The sequence below is a fragment of the Astatotilapia calliptera genome, chromosome 8 (genome assembly GCF_964374335.1).
Source record: "Astatotilapia calliptera chromosome 8, fAstCal68.1, whole genome shotgun sequence".
Classification (NCBI taxonomy): Eukaryota; Metazoa; Chordata; class Actinopteri; order Cichliformes; family Cichlidae; genus Astatotilapia; species Astatotilapia calliptera.
Window position 1 is genome coordinate 17678982 of NC_137429.1, and position 23892 is coordinate 17702873.

Genomic DNA, 23892 nt, shown 5'->3' on the forward strand with positions numbered 1-23892 from the left:
AAGTGGTGATGTAATGTGTTCTCAGACAATGATGTCATCGACTGAGACATGGCAAGGATTTAAAGTGACAAAGGCTTTTTCAGCAACCCCGTGTAATTCTGCATCAGGTCTCCTCAGAGAAAAGCACCTAAACACCGCGGGGACCTTCAGTGGGTGGGAAAAAAAGGGCTGAAATGAGAGCAAAACATAAATGTGATTCTGGCACATACAAAGCTCGAGTCTGGGTCTCGACGTGGCACACAGCATTTTTATTAATCAGGATATCTGAGATACAAAAAACAACAACACATTTTGCAGCAGGAACAATAAAAGGGTTACCAATCACAAGCAGCCATTAGCTATGACTCCTGCGCTATGTTGAATGCATATTTTGAGAGGAATGATCATGTTAGCCTCAAACACAGAGCGTGTATCGACAGCGGCTATAGAGAAGGTATTTGGTTTTTTCCACTGCGTGAACAATACTTTATTTCCATACAGTACATAGTTTTTGTTATGATGAAATATTAAGACTTTCCATTGCATTTGCATAAATGTTCAACAGTAGATAGTGGAAATGTTTAAACTTACCAAATATTAAAGGTGTTTCTGATACTATATGTTCCCATTATACAATTTGTAATTTAAAATTAGGTCCAGACTCCTTCAGTCAGTTGAATTCTTCTAACATTTTTCACTGCAGTCACTCTAAACTGTGTTCTTGTCCTTCTTGAGTTTGTTCACTTAAGCTCCTTAAGCCGTCTCTGTGCTTTCTTTTATAAACTTGTCCTTAATACTGTTACTCTCGCCTTTCCGAAAGAAGCACTCCGAATCACACGTCCGGCTTCACACACAGAGCTGGATAGAGCAGCAGAGCTTTTGTTGCCTTGTTCTGGGACATTCTCATTTTTCTCGTCGCATAAACTAGCAGACTTTTTCAGTTCTTCCGATCTCACTCGCCCAAACTTCCTGTCCCCTGACTCTTTCGCTCTACTACGTTCCTCTCTTGTCTGACTTGCACTTCCATCCAGTGTCTGTTTGGGATCAGTGTCCCCAATGCAAACTCTGCCAGTAGTTTCTTTAACTTTCAGCTGGCTTTCTGACCTTGAGTTGTGCTCACATTCATCTGCAGCGCTCTTTTCAAAAAAAGAAGCATCTTTTGTTGCTTTTTCCTGAAGGTCCACTGTTGAATCTCGAGGTTTGGAAGCAGCAGTCCCACTACTTTCATTACCATTTAATGACACAGGCTGAGTGACATCCTTATTCTCTTGGTCAGATGAAGGGCCAACATTACTGGCAGCATCGGCTGGCACAGACTCAGTGATCAACAGTGGGTCTTTATCTTCTGGCCCAGATGATGTTTGAGCACATGAATTCCCATCGTTCTTTGTTATGTCTGAATCTGAAATACTGATGTCACATGCAATCTTATAGAAGAGTGAATGGTTCTCTTTCATCTTCTCTAAGCTCTCGCTCACTGCTGATAACATTTCATTTGAATCAGTAATGCCATCAGATGAAGCTGCCTGGTTGTCTGCTGCCTCCTCATTACACAGTGTTTCTGTGGCAGGGATCTGTAGAGGTATGAATCCTTTCCACTGGTTTGTGGAAAGGAACCATTTGGCTCTCAGATCAGAGGCCTTAGAATCACTTTCATTATCATCACCATCAGGATTGTCTTCAACCTTTTTCTGTTCATCATCTTTGAGACCTATGAATCTCTTCCCTCCATCTTTCGGATAAACAGTCATGGATGAGATATGATAGGGTGAAGCTGGACGTTTGATCTTACTTTTGGCAACCCCCGGTCTCCCGCTGTGCTGTGTTCTGTTCTCTAACTTGGCCTGATTATTAAGTTGCTGGTGTTCTTCCTCTTTATCCTCAGATATTGCACTTGAAAGCTGAAGCTCTCCAGAACTTCTTAAGTTATCCCCACAGCTTCCATGGCCATCATGGCCTGAAAACACAGATGATTTAATCTGTCAGGTTCAATAGTTAGCAGTTAGCACTTCTACTAATATAGAAACCATCATAAAAGTTTGACGTAGCCACCATGGTGCCACCCATTGGCTAGTGGACTACTGTTAAAAGCTGTAAGTTCAGCTGCTGTATCATCATTATAATGTTGGCCCAGGACCAACATTGCAACTAACCAATCACATTGTTGTAATATCATAGTTTTGGAATAAGAAAAAAATGTTTATGTAAAACAAATAGTAGACATTACAAGTGTTTCCTTAATTAATTTGTGCAATATAACAGACATAGAATCAAGTTACGCTTGCTGTTAAGCAACTTTACTTGTGTTGGTTTGCTAGTGATAGTTTTTAATAGCATTAGCTAACTTCTTAGCTAATGTGAACAGACTGCTTAGATAATGAGATTGTTCAGCTGCAATGTTCATCCTGGACCGACATTGTTATGATGTAGGAACAAGACCAACATGGGGATATCAGATTGTCCACGGTCTTATACAATAGCAACAAGGTAGCCAAGGGCCTTACTACTGTTTTTCTTCTTTCCTCTGAATGTCACAACAATTTACAAAATTAACACCTTTTTGTTTAAAACTGCCATAAAGCTGGCAATCAAAAACATAAACTTATTAGGAAAATGCTGATTGAAGTCATAAATTGAGTGAAATTGAGTTCAATAGAATCTATTTTTGAATCCATAAGTGTTGCCCCCTGCTGGATATAAAAAATAATGCTTCCAGTCAATTTCAGACTCCTAGTCCATGTCTGTCTTTTATATACATTCAGTGAACTTTAATTGTTAATAATGCCAAGTGTCCTAAGTGACAAGTTAATTATTAACTCAACTACTATATAATGTTAGTAAATCTATATAAATCAGTACTGTATTGCTAAATTAGTAAGTACCTGCTTTCAATCTTTGTTTTCTCGCTGCATCAGAGGGAACATGGTGAACTTCCTTCTCCTTTCCCATAACCGAGAGCTGACTGTGTGTAGTGGCACTCTCTCTGACTGCGCTGATAGACAGACAACAGCCAATTTGCTGAGACTTTCATCAATATAAAGAACATTTACACTGTGTAAAAAAGAAAACAGCCCCCCACACCTTCTTATGACTCTCTCTCGTATTCGTTCCACTCGCCGGAGCTTGGCCTCTCGCTGTTCATGGGTCAGACAGAGGTCATAGTCCATGTTTGAGGTCAGAAGGGCAGTAGACTGCTCCACTTTCTGTTGAGATGGATTTATATTAAAATGCACATATAACAATAACTTTAACTAAAAGAATAATTGTAAGAGCGCCATTTATAATTTTCTATGCAGTATTGATAAATACTGCTGAATGACACAACTGATGCAATGATATTAACATATCTGTCACATCAGGCCTTCTATAACAGCTCAAATACAGCTTTAACATTTTATTAGGCTTTGAGTCACTTATAAAAGTCATACTGAATTAACTGTAGTTCAGAATTACTGTACAGACACTGATACAAGGCCTCTTGCTTCATCTAGAATCTCCAGCTGTTTGTTTAAACAAGCTTTATATCCGTATTAAACTTTAATGCAATGTTCACATATTAAGTTCAAGAAAGTAAAATAAAAAGTAAAAAAAAAAGCATATTTACAAAAAACAAAAGGAAAAATGGTTTATGTGCAATTGTCATACATCCCGACAGAGGAGATAAATCTACTGTCAACAGCACATTAGAGCTCATTCAGACTGAGTCAAATTAATCTGCAATCTGATATGAAATTAAATGTGATGGATTTATCGTATTGTATCCTTTTAGTTTATTAATCATATGAATCTTAATGTTGTCTTCTTCTTACCCTTATATTTGAGCTTGCGCTTCCATTTTCTAAACCGGCGTCATCTTGAATTTGATTGCTTGACGTCTCTAAACTCTCAGTTCTGCTCACTTCTGAAAGTAACTCTTTCGTGGAGGTCCTGGATGCTCCTTGATGCTGATCTTTGTATGTCTTCTTAATGGGCTGATCCTGGTCCATCTCTGCTGAGGACCAGTTTTGATCAGGATTCTCCAACAAGGGCCTCCTGGGTGGTTTGCTTAACAGTTTTTTACCCTGTTCAGCCAGATTTAGCTGTTTCTCAGATGGGATCTGCTCAGCCAGTGGAGTATCAAGCTCAGCAGGAGGATCCTCGACAGAAACTCGTCTGGCCACAAGCGAAGACGGTAGTACAGCTGTAACCACTCGTGTCACCCTTAAGGGAAAAGGGGCCTGAGAGAATACCAAGTAAGAAAAGTAAATATATATACAACACAATATAGTCATTCATTCATTCATTCATTACTTGGCAAACCTCTGCTTTTGGCTCTGAACTTTGACCCTGAGTCTGGGCACCTGGAGCAGGAACAGGAGGTTTTTTCCTATTAGTCACCCTCTCCTGATTTCTCTTCATTCTCTCAATCTGCTCTTCTTCACTCATCTTCATCTTCAGCTTCTAGAAAAAAACATGGGCTGTTTAGAATATGAGTCATTTATGATGACTGCAGCTCAAAGATTCATAAAGCGAGAAACCCTGTCAGCCATTATAAAGATGATTAAAATAGCTTTATGTTTGAATCTGTTTGTGCAGAAGAATCTGTGTGTGTGAAATTATGATGGATATTTGCTCGCTATGCCTGTCTATATATACTGTTATATATATGCATTTGTGCAGGTGAGAAAGAGGGGGTTGGTGGCTACAGTTGAGCTGAGCTACTGCATTGAGACGTGAGCTTCTACCTCCCCCTCTCGTCTAGAACAGGTACTGCAACATGCCCTAATTGCAAGGAGGATGAGAGAATCAAAGAATTAGAATTTGGCTGTGATTGCAATGAGGAAATATCAGCTTTGACTGCTTCTATATTTGGAGCATTTTGGATCACACCGCATGCCAACACACAGGAAATTATGAAGAATCAAACCTTGGTCGATTGGTTGGTTGTGTCTGGTGGGATCCACTTTGAACCAGACTGAGAGTCTAAAAATGAGATGAAAATAGAGGAAAGTGGAAAAAGAATGGGTATAAAGAAATGTAAGGGTAGAAAGCCACTGTGGGATAATTTAGCATTATGCATAGAACACCTACTAAAGCTATTAATAATAGATATGACAGAAAAAATTAATATACAGCACAGTGTATTAATATCAGCCTATTTCTGTAGTGAGCATATTTGTGCCAACCGGAGGGATCTCTATGTGCTTTCACATTAAGGAGGGCAGGCTGGCTGTTTCCTCTTCTGTGTACAGGATCAACAGTGTGGCTGTAGATTGCCTGAAACATAAGCATAGAAATATCAGAAACATCCATGAAAATATTACCAAACTTGAATGTCTTTTCTGGCGGATTTTAAAAAATTGCCCACCTCATATGGGGACTCTGCCCATCCATGGCTCATGTTCCTGCTCTGGCTTTCTTGTAGCTCCTGGGGTAACGGTGGGCGGACTGGCGGCTCCTCTTCCACGTCCTGCAGGGATCATAGGAATGTGATGAACACTGTGGAACTATTATGGAAAAGCCAATTTATCTGTGCCAGACATAGTCATATAAATGAATGCTGCTCTGTGCAAATCTTGCTGTTCTGTTTTTACTCTCTAACAACTAGCCTCACACGATGAATATTATCAATAACTAAAATCAAATGCTGTAAAGCCAAAAAACATCATGTAGCCAGCAAGCCAGCAAAATGACTTGAATGGACAACAATTCCCTGCTTGTTCATAAGCAGAGCGCAAATGTCAGGGGCCACTGACAAATGAACAATGGACAAGTGTCATACCACTGGAAGACACTCTGTGGGAGAGCCAGGGGATCCAGGATGCGGAGCTGTGGACTGAAACACTGAGGGAGAGACAGAAAAGGTCACAGTGTTGACTCTGGTCATTGTCAGGTTATTGTCAGGTTCCATGTGCAGTATCAAGGTTACACCAGGAAACTGCTGTATACACTGGTGGCCCCAAGTGGCAGCCAGGAGCAATTATTATTATAATTAGCTATGTGGCACTGATCTGCACTGAATAACAACATCACGTGTCTTGCTTTAAAACATGGTATTTCAATCATTTGTATTATTGAGTACACGAGTTTAAGGGTTGTCAGTAGCTCAGACAGTGTAATGAGCTGGTGTTGTTGATAACCTTTTTTTCATTTAAATGTCACATTTAATGTGCTGTTATTGTTCAGAAATGCAAAGATTCAGGCAAAGATCGACTGTTATAAATGGATGAAAGCAAAGTTGTGCAGTAAGAGTCTGAATATTACAGTAGGATGTCTAGCTGATGCTCACAGTGATGTCTCTGTATCCCCAGCAGGTAGCGGAAGTGACTCCGATTGGATTTTAGTCCATCGAGTATGTCCTCCATCATCCACAGCTCTCTCTGAGCCTGAGATTGCTCCTGATTGGATAGAACACGGACATGATCCACATAGAACATCAAAATATAAGAGAGTTTCACATTTTGAGCCCCACTCCCCACATGAGGATCATCAAATTTGAGGCAAACTTTTCAATAGATGTTGTGCACACTTTAACAAAGTTTCTTTGGGAGGCCATGGGTCTTATCAGGCAAAAACTATTTGGTTTGTAGTGTAAAATTACTTGTGGCATTCCAAAGTTACAGATGTGCTGAAGTTGTGAACGGACAACAGACAGTTCACTCTCCATCCTCTCATACTGGCACCAAACCCGCTCTATTTCCTGAATATAAAGAAAATATCAGAGGATTAGTTCAATAACCCATAGTTGATGATTCAGCATCAGTGAAGAAATATTATTGTAATCTAATATGAGGGTTTTTGTTTTTTGTTTTTTAACACACCAGTGATACGTCACACATTCTGGCCCGGACTGTCACCAGCTCCTCTTGTAACAAAGCCTTCTCGGTCAGCGCTTCCTCGTGGGCCTGGGGTCCATGGCTCTTCCACTCTTCTAGCTGCAGTCTGGAAACTTCCAAAGCACACTGGACATTGTCCTGAAACACGCGCAGATGTGAGGAAAAGAACTTTATATGTGTGTAAAGTTCTAAATAAACATAAACAAAATCTGGCTGTACTTCTCGTAGCTTAATTGCACAAATGTTTTAATTACTCAATAAGTTCAGTAACTTTTCTTACGACTGTCCTATTTTTTCTGTAATAATTGTTCTTAAAAAGTCACAGTGTCCTAATAAATAAATGTACTGGGAGTGAACCTATATGTTTTTTTTTTTTTTAAATTCTATTAGTTGAGTGGAACCAAAAGTAAAGAAATTGGTGTTTGGTTGATTATTAGTTGGTTGTAATAGTGCTTCTTGCCAATAAATCTTATTCCTTTGTAGAGCGTGTTTATTTCCCTTTAAATGGTGCCATATTTACAAGGAAAATCCATTTGTAGGTAGAGTAGGTGGGTTGCACCTGTGAGCAGGGACCCTGCTACAGCAGTCAGTTAGTGTCTGCTCTAAGCTAGATAGAGCCTGTGCCATAGGGCAATTTCAAGCTAGTGTTCTGCAAAACCCAGCTGCAGCATTATTTGGAGTGAATCCCAGTATCGTCTCCAAATTGAAGGCCAAGTTCCATATAACAGCTAGAGACAGGACCAAGAAGTTAACCACAAGAAGACCATTTCCTCATGTTGTCAGCACCATAGATAGTCTTCTACAAATTTATAGTCAAGGTTTGCAGGACAATATGCCTGACTACTCTCTACCCAGACAATGCAGAACAGCCTATATACAACCAATCCCTGGTCTCATAGGGCTGCCAGGAGGCTTGCCAGGACTGCACTTCACTGCCAGGCCTGTTTACGCTAAGCAATGAGCCAAGATTTTGCCTACAGCAGGTGGATTGTAGGACCAAAGTGTGGAGAAGATGTGGACAACGCTATGCTGATTGCTGCACTGATAGGGTAATGGCTTTTGGTGGAGGCAACTGAAAAAACAAGGCATGTCATCATTGGAGGCAAACTAAAGTCAGAGAAATATCAAGATGAGATTCTGCAACCACTGGCAGTCACACATCTCCACAGTCCTGGACCGAACTCTATCCTCCAAGAAGACAACGCTTCCCCCCACAGAGTGGGGCTTATCAGAAACAACCTTCAGAATTTGGGAGTGGGTAGGATGGAATGGCCTGCTTGCAGTCCTGACCTCAACCCCACTGAACACTTATGGTATCAGCTTGAGCGTGCTATTCGTGCCAGAGTGATCAGCACAATCACGCCACACCACTGACTTGCAACAAATGCTGTTGAAGAATGGGATGCCATCCCACAGCAGTGTGTGACAAAGCTGATGAGCAGCACGAGAAGGACGCACCAGGCTGTTGTTGCTGTGTATGGTTCTTCCACATGCTACTGAGGCCCAGTATGTCTTCTGTTTTAAGGCTTCAATCATCTAATCCAATAAATGACACCAATAAAGAGTCAAAAGCAGAAACAGCTGTTTGGGATCGGCAGAGAAGATTTGGTAAGTTAATTATGGGTGCGATCCACATACTCAACTCTGCTGCTCAACCCACGAATACGTTTTCCTTCCAAATCTTACACCATTTAAAGGGAATTAAATGGTGTAAGATTTGTTTCCAAGAAGCATTTTTACAGCAAACAAATACTCGACCACACAAAAGTTTCCTTGCTGTTTGTGCTAAGTTTATATGTGTGTGTGTCTTTAGATTAAATGCTTGGGTCATGTATTGTCTATATAGAATTAAATCTTTTGAATTTCCGACCTTATCCATTTGTAGCTGGGCCAATTCTACAGACAGAGACTGCAGCAGTTTGTCACACCCACACAACCTTGTTAACACAGCCTGAGGAGACAAAATCAAACTCATGACTACAAAAAAACCTAACAAATGATTTCAGTTTGCGCTGGTCTGGTGACTGTTAAGACCCAAATGCTGAAATTATGAACACTCACGTCTGCATCACTTTCAAGTGGCCGGAGTGGTGGCATTTCCCTCGGGTCAGGTTTTGGGGCCTGAAAATCATCATAGTCACCCTTTTGTTTCACAGTACTTTTTTTTTTTTTTTTAAACAATGATTTTAAAATATTTCTCCTTCCTCTTCACAAACCTTCAATGTATCATTAGATACCTATATATATATATATATATATATATATATATATATATATATATATATATATATATATATATATATATATATATATATATATTAACATTTTCTTTAAATTTTTAAAAAAAAAATCTTGCTAATGTTAAATCATATTAAGGGAAACATGTAGATTAATGCTTAAATGTTACTGCCTGAATGTTAAAACTCAGCTGTTTTAACACTGCAGAACACTGCACAAGCTTTAGCACACTGCAACCATCTGCTTATAGCATGAATTGCCATGAATCAGAGACATAAATGTTGAAAATGCTTAAAACACATGTATTTTTAGATTACTGATCAAACACCAACTTCATGTAATAGTCATTATAGTACATGTAGCATAATCTTGGCAGACAAAACAGTATAAATACATAATAAAACAGAAAAACACAATTATAATAACAAACACACAGTTTGTTAGTAACAAAAAAAACAGACTTAGTGACAATAAAAGACAGTGACAGACATATAACAAGTCAATGACATACACAGGACAACTGTATTAATACATTTAGAAAAAGTCTACAGTGTTTTCTTTTTTAAATAAAGGGGTAGGACACGTGACACCACAGCACCACTAAGCATGTTGTACCACACAAAATGCTGTAAGAATACAGCACAGTTCAGCAGGCTGGGCTGTACCATAGCTGGCGGTAGCACACAAACAGATAAATGGCTGCGGTGATGGTGATGATGGTGGTGGTGTTGTGGGGGGTGTGGAGAATGTGAGGCTCTCGATGAGGGGGGTAAAGGGGGCAGTAAGTCTGCATGTGCCCCTGTGGAGTAACTCTGAGGAAGGAGACCGCATGTATGTGAAAAGAGAACACAATATCAAACACTGTGCTACTGTGCAGAGAGAGTAAAAACTGTTATTGGTGACTTTAATGATCTGTTTCAGAAGATTTTACTCAATTAAATTTAACATTACTAATAACAACAAAGATTTTTTTAATTGCTTACCTTCCCTAAAGGTCTTCGCCCACTGCTATGATGAACAGAACCATATACAGGGGCAGGCTAAAAACAGGGAAAGAGAAAGGGTTGACAAACATGAGCTGTTAACACAAAACTGTGCTTTAAAAGGGCCATTCCACTCAAGCTGATGCTTTTTAATACACTGTATTAGTCAAGTTAGATAAAATGCGTGATACAACTTGGATACTTTTCAGATCAGAATACTTTATTCATCCCGAGGGAAATCTTTCCAATCCCCCTGTTTGGAGGCCATTTCTCTGAGATAAGATGAGTTTTGGCATTAGGTTTTATACAGATTGACTCTCATGAAACAATTAAATATCAAGATCTTTTTTTTGAAAGTTCCAACCTTGCTTAGACTTTGCCACCTTTCTGAGCCTGGAGTGCTGGGATTGGATTTGAACTCCAGATTCGGTGAGGCAGGTGCATAGTAAAGAGTATGTGGCAGCATGATCGGGTCATCATGGGGTCGTATGTCAACCCTTCCCATCGGTGTGTGTGGTCTTGATCCCAGCTGACCTCTGGAGGTCAAAGAACCTGTTGCCATAACATCTGTTTGTGACGGTGCGATTTGACCCAGGAGAAAATCCTCCTCCTTGTTTGGACCACAAGCTCTTCTTCTGCTTAAATCTGGGCTCGGTGTTCTGTTTGTGAATATAGCAGAAACAGCACAAAGCAGCCTTTGCAGTTATTGTTTCAGCTTTTAAGAAAACCACTTGGATATGCCATTCACACACACACAGACGACTTGACAACCTGCTGTTTCTTTGATGAATGCTCCGCCTCTCCCTCTGCTCTGAGTGCGATCTCCCCATCCTTCCACCACTGAGCTTACTCGGTTCACTCAGAGTCCTGCTGACGTGCCTGTGTTTCTGGGATAGACCCTCATCATCAGAGGGAGATTTAGGGAGGTCCACTGATTCACTGCTGCCACCTATCTGCGTAAAGTCGTGATAACTTGAGCAGCGCCTGAAAGCATCAGAAAAATGCTTATGAGTCAAAATAGTGTAAAACGACCGAATGTAAAACCTCATGACTATTTTGAATAGAACTGAACCTGTTCATGGAGCTGTCTGGCTCCATTGCAGCAGACTGACTGAGGGCTCGAACCCAACCCAACATGTCCTCCTGAGTGTCTGCACTGAAGAAATAAGAGCGCATCCCCTGATGCACTACCTAGTTTGACACATATTATTCACAAATTGTTTTTTTCATTATTAAAAATTCACATTTCCTAATCTACATATACACTTAAATATTGCATGCACATACGCATGATTGGAGAATGCCTTATATCCTTGCAATGACTTGGTTTAACAATAATACCTTAAAGGTGAACTTTCTGTTCTTGCATTCCCTCGGCGTGCAGAACAGGATTTTGTAGCTTGGCAGTGGGATGCTCCCCAGAACAGATTCTTCTCTGCTGTCTGAGAAGAGGATGGATGAGACATTAACAAAAGAAGGGATGCATCACCACACATGATACAATTTCTCCTCCAGACAAAGTGCCGATCTCTTACCTTTATAGTAAAACAGACAGTAGTTAGAGAGGACGAACCATCGTCTTTTCCAAAGCTTCAAACCAGAGCTATCCTGCGGGAGGAAGATCAATTAGGCTCTGCTCTTCAGTAAACTCAGTCACACACTCTTCCGCATGTAACAGTGAAGTTGTTGATCTTTTTAAGTAGATCATGAAAGCAAATTATGCAAAAGTACTTTTTTGTTGAGCCATCCTCTGATAACCACAGAGCAGTTGGGATCTCTCTTGGCAGACTGACACCTCTTCCCGAATGTCTGCACCTTCCCATCACTTTCCTGTTACCAAAACAGGGAAAAATACATTTGTGTGCACACATGTGCTTATGCATTAACAGCATCACACTAGGTCACCCATGCGTACAAAGACGGGAGCCTTGTAATTTGAAAACAAAACTTTACCACGGGAAAATAAGATATTGTGGCCACGCTGGACGCTTGGCTTACTCTGTCGTGGTCATCCATTCTGTAGGGTGACAAATAAATGTGTTCAGACCACAGGAAAAAGATGGAAACAACAGTTAAAAGGAAATAGTCACACAGTAATAAAACCCCATAAAGTTCCACATAGACCCCCTGAATACCAAGATACATGGCTGTAAGATGACTCTGCCCACATATTCAAATGAGCTACTTGAAGCTGGTATGGCTAAGATGTAACCGCTTACCAGTACAATCTGAATCAGTGTCCCCCTCTGTAGAAGCAGTCAGTCACTCCACTGACCAGCAGCCCTGTAAGCTCCGACGTAACAAATGCCACATTCCTATATAGTTGAGATTTTTCCCTGCTCAACTGTTCATTCTCTCAAGGACTTGGTGTGGTTGCCCCATACTTCCAGAAAAACTCTCCCACAATTCTATTCTGAGCCATAACAGGCCGATGCGCATCCCCACCATGCAAACTGACAGGTGACAGCTGCGTCGCTGTGGTGGTAGGGAGGGGCTGGGACTGTGTGAAAACCAATCTGGCAGCAGGGACGGGGCTGGTATGAGACACTATCTGGTCCAAACTGCATAACTGCAGTGTGGATCGCTGAGAATAGAAAACCCAAATAAAGGAGCATGGTGGTGGGAAAGTAAAAGTTGTTTACTTTGTATAATAATAATAATAATAATAATAATAATAATAATAATAATAATAATAATAATAATGCTATAGTAGTATAAAAAATTAAATATAAAAGGGAAAATAAAATTTTTGCATGTTTATATGTGACAATATACAACAATCAGTGGATTTGGTATTTTATGTTAAACTACTTTCTTATTACTGTTTCTTTTACTATTAGTGTGCAGTATATATTTATATATTTCTTCATGTACTACAACAAAAATATTCCTTACATTTCTTTTGTGTGTGCATATTATGTAAGGCATTTGCATTCGTCCATAAATATTTGACAGCAAAATAACTCCAATGGAGAAACTGAAATTTCGAGTTACACCTGCTTAAGCTTCCTTATCAAAGATGTATTTTTACGGCCTTCTTGGCTCATTTGTGACCTTTGTGAAACACTAATACAGATGAACTTGAAGATGAAAAAATAAATCACGAGGAGCATCTCACGTTGAGCCACCACAAACACTTGCATGGATGAACCAGATGTTTGATATGATTTGGTATCCACAAGCTCTGCCGGTATCAACCACATTTCCCTACAAGCGCGGCATGGAGTAAATGAGAGAACTCAGTCACGTCTTTGTTAGAGACCAACAACCTCATAGCCACTGGGGGTTCTGTGGGTGTTGTGAAATATTTGGAAAATCTCCTTTTTAATCAGTGAGGGTCACCACCTCAGAGAGGAGAAGACTTAAAATGCTAAAGAGGGATGGTGGGGAGGACAAACGGTGGGTCTGTGCACGACACAGAGTGCGCTTTGTGATGCCCGAGGACTCTGAAGCATCATGTGAAGTTGGACACAGACCATGTTGAATACATTGCCCCAGAAAATAATCCTCTCCCTCTCTCTATCAACAAAAACATTTGCATGTCTCCCACATTCTCATACTTTTAAAAGCCAACGAAAGCTATCAAAATACGTTTGACCTTGATAAGCAAAGCAGTGACGTAGGACACTCTCTCAACTCTTAACTGGGCTGTCATTTCTGAGGACACGAGATTGCTGGTTGCTGCACATTTTAAGGTGTTGAAGCCATAAAGTTGATGCTTATAAGAGTAAAACTTGCTGAGTTACTACAGAAAAGTTTAGCACAGGTTCAAAGAGGTCCCTCAGGGGGCCACTGAGTGTTTCAGCCACAGATAATAAATATCAGCCACAAAGCTGCTTCACAGTATTGTTAACCTTTAGCAACTTTGCTCACAATTTGTCACATTATTGACCAAAGATTAAATAAAGATAAATGATTAAGAAGTGTGATGTTTAACTGTGCAACCATCTAGAACTACATGAGACATAAATGTTAATAAAGATGCCATATTGCTGTATATACCTGACTAATCGCGCCTGCCTGCTGGCTGCTTCAAGCTCCATCACTTGGCACTGTTCCTCACAGCATCTCTTCAGGCTTGGCAGCCTTCTTCTTGGCTACCACGAGCTCCTGTTGCCCAAACAGTCACAACGCTCTTCTGCTACACTCCGCTGCTCTCCGTGGACGTGTGAATCTCCCTCTCTGTTGTCGACTGTTTCACTCTGGTCTGACTTGTAGCAGCAGTCCTCGCTTGGTGCTCTACCTACGCTGGCTGTTAGCACTCAGTCTGTTTTTCTGTCCACTAACAGTGCACTCTCTGTGAGCCCCTTCTTTCTTCCTCCCCCTCTTCTTCTTCACTGTCCCTCCCTCTTGCCCTGCCCTTGACAGCCTCTCTGTCTTTTGCTGAGTGTGGGTTTGTGACTCAAGAATTCCCACACACACATTAAAAAAAACAAAAAACAGCTGTTTTCTCGTGCTTCTGTTTTGCCCCTTGCATTATTTAAATTCTCAGTGTAGCTTTACTACAATCAGAGATTTGGATGCCAGTCTTGAGTCAGCACCCCCAATAAAAGCCAAAATATTCAGAGAATGAGGGGCACAATGAGACAAAGGCTTTAAGGCTCTGGCTTACTTCCAAAACCATGCCATGTGCAAGACAAAGTAAAGTTTTGAGTTAGGAAAGCAATTTGACATTTGGTTGATGGATTGTTTAGGCACTTTAAATCTATTAAAGTTTAAATTATTAAAAGAAAAAGAAGCCTTAAGAACAGATGTAAAACCTTCAGAAGCTGCATTAAAATATAAGATAACCAATTATTTTATAATTAGCCTGTCTAGACTTGAAAGGCTCCCACAATTAGGCAAAAATAATTTTCCGAGATGGTCCCTTCTTATATATTTTTTCTGCTATGCCAAGTCAGCGTCTTGTATAGCTGATTGTAGAGAGTACAGAAGAAAACTAATGATGCTCCGTTAATACAGCTATAAAAAAAGAAGAAGAAGAAAGAAAGTACAGCGCTTTAAGGTTGACGGATTGAGAGTAATTAAAACTATGCCTGTTATATACTTATATGTACAAAAGCTTAACGGGAAGAAAGGCACTCAAAGAGAAGCTGAATGCTGATAATCAGCAGTGTACACATGCCTCAGGAGAGCTGGTGTTATTGTAGCACAGGAGTAAGATATCAAAAGCATTTTAAGTGGTATGATAAGAACACGGGAGACAAGAGAAAAGTCAAGTGTAAGCAGGAGCGTCCTGAAGCCTGGTTGGCAGTATCTTTAATCTAAGAGTATCTCCTGTGAAATGAACTTTTCAGAATCCTGCGACCTAGACGCAAACACTCAAGCTATTTCTCAACACTCAATAATAATCGTGCTGTCTTATAATTAGCTCACGTGTCCAGGCCATTTGCTTTTATCCAGGAAGGTCTTTATCCAGGATGCTCAGGATGTCCCGTTCTCACGTGGGACAAATCAGCTAGCCTACAGTAATTATTGACCACTCCCTTTTAACATAGTGAGCAGTCGCCCGCATGCAGTGACAGACAGCTGCATGACTACTAATAGTCTCCTGTTACACGCTTAACAACCTGTGGGGCCCTCTCATAGGATTATGAGAAATGCAGTTTATTTTAGTGAGGAAAAAATGGCAACATTAGCTTGAAAGGCCAAAGGTCAAGCATAAATCACACCAACAACATTTTATTCAGCTGCATCCATCAGATGATTAAATCACAGGAAGATTTCTCTGGTCAAAGGTTTGTTATTGGTATTGTCATTTGAAAGCGACCTTGTTTGATGCCCGTTCACTGATTGAGCTTATACCGTGTTAATTATTTATTTAATTTGTTGTTAATTAATTATTTATTTAATTTTCAATTGATTAGACTTTTCCTAATAATGTAGATCTCGCATAATACACACATAGATTATCTACAATCTACAATAAGGTTTAAGGTCATTTTGAATTAGTTCCTACTATGAAAACAATTTTTCTAGATAATAATTTGTTATTCATTGTAAGTATTGTGTTGCGAAGTAATAGGTAAAATAGTTAAAGTTCGTGATCTACACTATGTGACAAGTGATAACATAGAACATAATTTTCCCCATATTCCCTTAAACAACATTCATGATTAATTTTCTAGAGAAAAAAAGTACACACAATAGCACTTTAACATGTTTTGTGATGTTCCATATGTTCCATACAAAAACGAAAGATCCAAAAAAGAGAAATCAATTTTTGTGTGCACGTGGTTTGGTTTTCTGTTGTGGTGTACTGACAAGTACGATCCAGCAGGTGGTGCTGTTTAATAATTTCGTCCATCACTGTTTCTGCTGAGGGCACTTTTCATTATGGGCATATATGATAAATAAAAATATGTTTAAAAAATACATTGATTAGCTTCATGTTAAAATACTTTATTATTGTATGTTTTAATAGTAAATAGAGAGTAGTACAGCCACAATTGGAAAAGAAAAGCCACAATTGCTACTTGCAACCAGAAAAGTATACATGTGAAACATTTGTCCAGCAGCAGAGCATGACAACAGTGTAAAGTGTTATGTATAGATAACATGGAGCGAAAGAGCAACATGAAACTGGTGACCCTATCAGTCCATGTTAGACTGCAGATAGTGTGAATGTGGGCTAGTAGATACGTGACAACAAATCTTTTGGAACCAGTATAACTTCATCACAGTAATGCTTGAGTAGCTTCTGCTGTCGATCAGGTGGTGCGGAACCATGAAGGAATAATATTGTGGAAGCACACTGGAACAAACAGAACTTAGTACTGGTCAGTAACTGGTTCTATCTGCTGCACACAAAAAGCTCGGAGAGTGTTTGAAAACAGGACATTGGAGAAAATCCAACTCTCATCATATCACGCTCCTACGGGAAGATACATAAAACGTTCTAACATTCAATTCAAAAATATTTAAAGGGATATTTTAAATTCTGTCTGTATTGTTTGCAAAGCATGTTCACACAACAGCAGGGATTGCTGGTCATTCCTCCCACCCTCACCCTGCATCCTCCTTATGCCATGCTATATGTGTGACCATATGTGCCATTTGCTTTATAGCATATATCACTTTGCTCATTACACCAGCAGAGAGTTTCCACTCTTCCAACTCTCATACCTATCATATGATCACATATACACATCCAAAACACGCAGTGAGGTGACACCGTGGGTTTTATTACTCTTGGATCCAAGTCTCCGGTTTCATTTTCTTTGGTCAATGATGGATGTTTGTACCTGTCATATCGGTTTAACTGTACTGGCTGTAAATTCTTATATATACTCATCACAAGAATCACACTGAAATAGCCTAAATAAACTAAGCTAAGCTCAATTTAGTTGGTGTTTAACTGCCTAAAGCTAGAGGTGCAGTTTTTGAGTATTACTAATTAAGAATAAGTAAATGGATAAAGTACAGAAAGCATTGATTTGACTACACGTGACTTCATTTTGACCCCCTTTGAAGAGTGAGATTTCTACTGACCTGCTTCTGGAAGGGTAATGTCCTCTGCTGTCTCAACGCTGACATGACTGTCATTGTATGTACAGTATGCAGAAGCAATGACAACAGTTTAAGTGTGTCAAATACCTGATTGACTTGAATGCATTGCTTACTGGGGCTTTTCTTGGCACTTGTTAAATCTATATCAATATGTCTAACATCCAACTGGGGTCTTCCAAGGGGTCAGTATCTCTGTCTAAATATTACATTACATTAAAAAAATTGCAGCATATTTAGCTGATATACCACTGACGTCTGTGGGTGCCTTGTGGGCAGGATAACAGTTAAATGAGTGCCACTTTTAGTTCCTATTAAGCTGATGCTTTAGTTTTGAAAGCAGTGGGAGGTAAGGTCAAGCTGTCAAAGACAGAAACTAATGTTCGAGCTGGAGCATCTCACATGTCAAAGTGAGCCCCTTTAAACTCCAGGGAAGCAGTTTCTAGTCAGTCTTCTTTACTGAACAACACTGAAGGAGTTTTATGTTGCGCAAACTTAACACTGTGCATACGACTTTATTTTAACTACTTAAAAAGCTTCAGACATTGACCACAGACAGAAAACGTGCAATTAATTTCATTTTCAGTATAGAACCAAAAACAAATCTCAAAAAGATGAATTGTATGTAATCCCGAATTTATCCAAATTTGAATATGCTGCATGTTTAATTAATTTAAATTATACCGATTATATTAGATAATAGGAATAAAGAGAAAGTCTTTCTGCCAGGTAAGAAAATAAGCTTTAATTCAAATATTTAGATTCATCATTTTAATTCTGTTGCAATATCCCTTTTGGATTTTATTTATTTATATTTCATTTATGCCAATTGAAATTTTACACCTACTACACAGTTAGACACCAGCCTTATGTAATTTCCATAGCAGCACTCTGGGGAATCACAATTAGATTTGGGACTTGGTCTGATTTTACAATGAGTCTAACATGCACCTTGTGAGTGTACTACTGTACTGCTTAAATCCTGATTCTGTCCCTACTTTTTGTTTTTGTTTTTTTGCATATTTTTGCTGTCTTCATACTATAGCAACATTCACATTAGCAAAAAAAAGAAAAAAAGTCTCCTTTTTCCATACTTTATTTTTGATTAACATTTTTTCATATTTAACATTTTACATACACTTATGTCTAACTAAATATACATTCTTAGCAAACAATAACAATAGAGAAATACAAATACACACATATATATTAGTATAAACCTTGAGTGGTCCTGTGTTTTCAGAAAAATCCAACAGTGTGGACAACATTCAGAAGGTGACTCCTTTCTGAATATCTTCTAATTGCACTTTGCTCCCTTGATTAAAATGTTTTCTGTTTTCCTCAGAGATACTGTAGTGTTTTGGTAAAATATAAAACAGCCTTATTGCAGCTTTATTGCAATAGGATAACAGCTACTTCACTCCTCACCCAACAAGAGTTCAGCTCCACTCAATTTTAGATATGATTATAATCTGCCTCTATGCTTCCACTCCTTTATTCCTCCTTCTTTTTGATTACACAGTCAGAGTTTGTTCCTACCCATAAACCTGGCATCATTTTCTCCTTTAAGGAGCTCTTAAACTGCTTCAAAAGTTTAACCTCCTTTTTCCCATTGCGTTCTCCTCCCTCAATCACATCCTCCACAGCATAAAAATCAATGACACCAACAGGCTGGTCAACATATACACCTATTGTGGAGCACCTGGGAAGCTCCACAATCTGTGTAATGCGACCGTTGTGCCAGGCATGATAGCTGGAACCACTCCAGCCGAGACCCCAGGACTCCTCGTTTTCTCCCAGGCCACAGGGCCCATCCTTGTTCCTTCTTCCAGCTCCTTCGTATGCGACTCCAATCACAACCCATCCAGAATACTCCATTTCCCAGTAGCCTCGGCTTCCCAGGATTCCCTCTTTGCAAAGAACCTTATGCACAGAGGTGATAATGTCACTATAATACAAGCAGCATTGCTTTCTCCTTTTGGAAATACAACACCAGTAGGTTCAGGTTTGAAATAAACTTGGGGTACATACTGTTTCCAAGCACATCTAATTTTACACCATTGTAAACATTTAAAATGAGCAGAAAATACATTTGTAATGTATGCCATTTCTGGCTAAATGCATCCTCATACTCTACCTGTGGAGCGTACTCATATCGCTCTGGTCTGTCCAAGACAGGACACGTGAGGTTATCAGTCATTCTGGCCACTTTGGCACCACCTTCTGTGATCCACAGCATTTTATTGGCTGTTTTGTCATCCAGAGACAAGTTAATCCAATCTGACAAAGCAAAAAATAAATAATAATAAACAATAACTTAACAAATGGTGCTTGGAAAGAATTATAAAAAAACAAAACTGCACAATCAAACTTACATTTGATAAGATCAGCTCTACATTTGGGTTCAGGGATATTTGTCTCATACCCTGGGATCTTCTCTGCTGAGTAAAATAACAATAAATATCAGGAGATACTAAACGTTAGATGAACCATAGTGGGGCCAGCCTTTAAAGAAGGCATGATTTAAAAAAGAAAATCAAAAAGATAATCCAACCTGTGGTAGGATTCAAGTCTTACCTGTGGGCGTTTTTACCACTTTGGCCTTTTTTCCTGAAACCAAAGAAACCTTTATTAACATCAATATTCTTAACTGGTATAAATATTAGGTGACAGGTGCATCTCAAGCGGTGATGAAGTGAACCACAGGAAAACTGGGTATACTTAGAAAAGCATCTGCCTTTGTCAGATCATCACATCAGAGATTGCATGCTTTCCAGAGTCAGTGGTGGATTCATGCCAGGCAGTTGGAATGACCAAGACATCTCAGATGCTGTTGGGGTTGGCTTCAGTCACACTAGAGTGCAGCGTGAAGCTCAAAGCAGATTATGAGATGAGAAGAGTGACATGATCTGTCTGTGCAAATCAGATAAGTTGGGGATCTAGATCCTAAGCTAGCTTATTGCCACAAGATCATAGGAAAGTCATCCAAGTGTCAAGTCACACCTAGCTGAATTAAAGTCAGAGTTAATGTGAAGATAATGGATTGCAACACATGCAACATGGGCATCCCTAAAATTAATAATGCAGAAGGCTGATCTTAGCAAAATCACTTCCCTCTTAATTTCTAACTGATTAATTGTTGCATAACAGGCACTTAAGCCAGATATGAAAGTGATATTTTGCTGTCACGCATAAGGATGCAGTCTCAGTGTTTTGGTAAGGTCACTTAATCTTCACTGCATTAAGATATGAACCTTCAAAAACAAAAGTAATGGGATGTATTTATATCAACACGCATCATCTCAGAATATTAATCTACAAACATGTAGCTGCTCATATCTAAATGGTTTAAAATATCTGCTGCAATATATCTGAAAATTGTGGTGACAGAAAACAGACTAGACAAAAAACAGTAGATGATACCTGGAATTGTAATACATGTATTCTTTTTGGCTTTTTCTAAATTATAGTACTGATTCATTTACTGTGTTTCTGTCGACCCTTTGACTTTTGTTTTGCATTAGTTAAGATGAGTACAGACAAGTTATAAGCTATGATAAGATCTGCAAAGACACTATTTGTAAAGACAGTATCTGTTCAGTGGAGGCTGAAAACATGTGACCATTTTCGAAGCTGTTCTTGTAACTTACAGTATAATACATAAATGCATTCCCATGGGTTACATCTGGTTCAGGCAGATGATGCTTTTTGTTTTTAAACCATTGCTCCCAGGGAATAATACCATTATAAACCCATCAACAACAAGCAGAAATGTGAAAGTATTGTAAATAAATATAGGTTTTTTTAAAGACATTTTTATACAGACAAACTCTGGTCAACTGTTAGGATGAAAAACACTTCACTGCTGAAAATGCAGTTTGGTTCACCTCAGTGAGTACATTTAAAGCATATCACTGTAGTATGTACATGCTGGAAAAAGGAAAGGAAAAAAAAGTTATATATCTTTAGATAAAATATATTTAAAAAATCACCTTTTTCTGCCTTCCTCGTCTCCGAAATGATTCTGTTGGTGTTAGGCATCTTGATACCAGCTTGCTATTTGAGTAGCTTGAGTCTATCTCGACCTGATGTGGCTGGTCTCACTGAGGATGAAGAGTATTCGTTGACTGGACTATGTGACAACTTAATGCAGTGCTTATATACCTTTGGTGCAGGACAGAGATGAAGGAATCATCATTGGTGGTGACATAAGAGATAAAAGTTACCAATAGAAAAGAAGGGGAGGCAGGAGGTTTGTAATGAGAGCTGTGTATGTATGTTTTCCTTTTAAAGTATAGAAGGATTCTTCGGCGTCTCTAGGACGCCCCTTTTACCAAGTAAACCCCACCCTATTCTCTCTACATCACCTCCAGTGATCTCTGTACATTGCCCACTGACAGTGCTGATGTACTTATGGTGGATGTATGTGGGAGCAAAGCTATGCAAACGCACACACATACAAATTCTAAGTACCAATCTAAAAAAAACAACTTTAGCTTTTAGATATGATACTTTATGTCCTTACAGCAATACAAATAATAATAAAAAACTAATAAATTCAGTTACAAGTAGCTTTAGATATGAATTTAACTGTTTTAAATTATTATCATTACGAAGGTTGTTACTATGGTAAAATGTTCTTAAAATTCTGTTACTTAAAATACTAATGCAACCTGAAAAGAGGATAGATTCTTTTTGTTTTCACTTTTTAAAATGCATTTACGATTGCTATGCAACATCCATATCACTGTACATATCAGCACACATGCAAAACTAGTTCAAGTTCAAGTTTTAATCCTGAAAACCGGATTTAATGTGACTAAGTGTGACCCAAATACTGCGACAGGGAGTTGCCTGAGTGGAGGTTCCTTGGTTCATCGTACCAGGCTCAGCTGTGCTCATGCCCCACATCACTTCCTCATAAACCGTTCACCATTACAGATGCCTCAATGTGAACAGGTCGGGTTAAAAGAAAAAAGCATGTCGCTGATTGTAAACCCGTTCTTGTGATCATCTCTCTGCTCTCCACGGTAGACTGAGGTGTTTACTGTTTCCGGCAACCTGCCAAACCTCATGTCAAGGCTGCCACATGATTCTTGTGTTCCTGCATGTGCAAGCAGATGACTCACTGAAGCGCTGATTGCAGTGCTGACATTAAATAGTACATGCCGTGCATGCCATGCACTGTGGTGTCAGAAGTGTCCCAGAGTGCCCAAGTGTTTACATCTGTGTCTGAAATACTTTGTTTCATCAATCACATGATGATAATAAACCAAATGCATTGATCATTTGAAACTTTTAAATAAATAAATATAAGTATGTTTTATTAATGTTGCTTAGTGGGAAAAGACCAAAAATCTACCAAAAACAGTATATAAAATGGGAACACAAGTTCTATATAAAACTAGTAATAAAGGAATAAAGAAAAATGTGTTTACTTTAAAGTAATGTTTTTAAAACAACAGTGGAATCTGGTTCCACTTCAAATGAAACCAAATAAACCAGATTTATCTTTTTATCCATCTCCATCTCTAATAGGCCCCCTCTGTTCTGGACAGGATGAGCACATTAATGAACATGATGGTATTAATTATATCTCTATTATGTAAAAAAAACAACAAAAAAACAAAACAAATCAAAGCAACTCAGCTTAGAGGTGGAAACGTGGACTCTGGAAAAACCCGGCACTCACCCGGACCATGACAATCAGTATGTAGTGTCACTAACACTGTGGGCCTCTATAGGGTTCTCTGGTCCCTTCCTCAATCTTGTCCTTCAGTGCTGCAACCACTGCATGTCATTAACGTTCTTCTCGTTCCAGGAGATTTTCCCCTTCTCTATACTCTCCTGGGAACGTTAATCCATCAGTGTCAGATGAACTGTTCAAACTGTACCTCAGCTGCCCTGACCTCTTCACTCTTAACCTTACCTTGTTAACAGGAAGCAGGGGAGTTAGTTAGAGGATTAGACGGGTGACATGAAAGCAGATCCTGAGAAGTAATGAACAAGGCTGCACGCGAGCACATAGATATGATAGGCGGTAAATTAGGCAGAAGGTATGGACCCAAACTTAGTGCTGACATATGTTCATAACACTGGAATAAGGATCAGTAATTACAGGATTGCACTGAGAATTTTCATGGATAAACTGCACGGGGATCTGTATGAAGTCTAACTGAAGTCATAATCTGAGCATTATTATTATTATTATTAGTAGTAGTAGTAAAACCAACAAAATAACTTAATTAAATATATCTTCTTTTACTGCTGATACTGTGCCATTGTGACTCCTACTATAAACTGTCAAATAGAAATGTGGACCATGCTTTATTTGTGGGTAAGGAAAAGCTGTCTCTGTCTCCCCCTACTGG

The 23892-nt window shown here is 39.2% G+C and overlaps 2 protein-coding genes across 6 annotated transcripts; both read right to left on the reverse strand.

The window, feature by feature from the left end:
- Positions 1-227: 227 nt before the first annotated feature.
- Positions 228-14314, reverse strand: plekha4 (pleckstrin homology domain containing A4). 4 transcript variants are annotated; one of them, XM_026162819.2, is made up of 24 exons: positions 14018-14314; positions 11969-12032; positions 11747-11845; positions 11551-11623; positions 11357-11457; positions 11088-11206; positions 10787-10999; positions 10380-10674; positions 10016-10072; positions 9698-9844; positions 8856-8915; positions 8665-8745; positions 6780-6932; positions 6560-6658; positions 6248-6356; positions 5741-5802; positions 5327-5428; positions 5145-5235; positions 4886-4941; positions 4279-4419; positions 3789-4196; positions 3061-3182; positions 2862-2971; positions 228-1936 (listed from the first exon to the last, which is right to left on the reverse strand). In XM_026162819.2, exons 1-24 carry the CDS (start codon positions 14056-14058, stop codon positions 756-758), a joined length of 3984 nt encoding a protein of 1327 aa, XP_026018604.2. In that variant the 5' UTR covers positions 14059-14314; the 3' UTR covers positions 228-755. The 4 variants fall into 4 exon arrangements, with proteins under 4 accessions (XP_026018604.2, XP_026018605.2, XP_026018608.2 ...); XM_026162820.2 differs by lacking the exon at positions 14018-14314 and adding an exon at positions 12235-12419; XM_026162825.2 differs by having other exon boundaries at positions 1798-1936; positions 2862-2966.
- A 4287-nt stretch (positions 14315-18601) lies between these two features.
- Positions 18602-21655, reverse strand: LOC113013024 (stonustoxin subunit beta-like). Of its 2 annotated transcripts, none has more exons than XM_026153572.2 (5): positions 21514-21655; positions 20099-20131; positions 19897-19959; positions 19659-19801; positions 18602-19444 (listed from the first exon to the last, which is right to left on the reverse strand). In XM_026153572.2, the coding sequence occupies exons 1-5, from the start codon at positions 21560-21562 to the stop codon at positions 19016-19018; spliced, it is 717 nt and encodes a 238-aa protein (XP_026009357.1). In that variant the 5' UTR covers positions 21563-21655; the 3' UTR covers positions 18602-19015. The 2 variants fall into 2 exon arrangements, with proteins under 2 accessions (XP_026009357.1, XP_026009348.1); XM_026153563.2 differs by having other exon boundaries at positions 19897-19962.
- Between the last annotated feature and the right edge of the window lie 2237 nt (positions 21656-23892).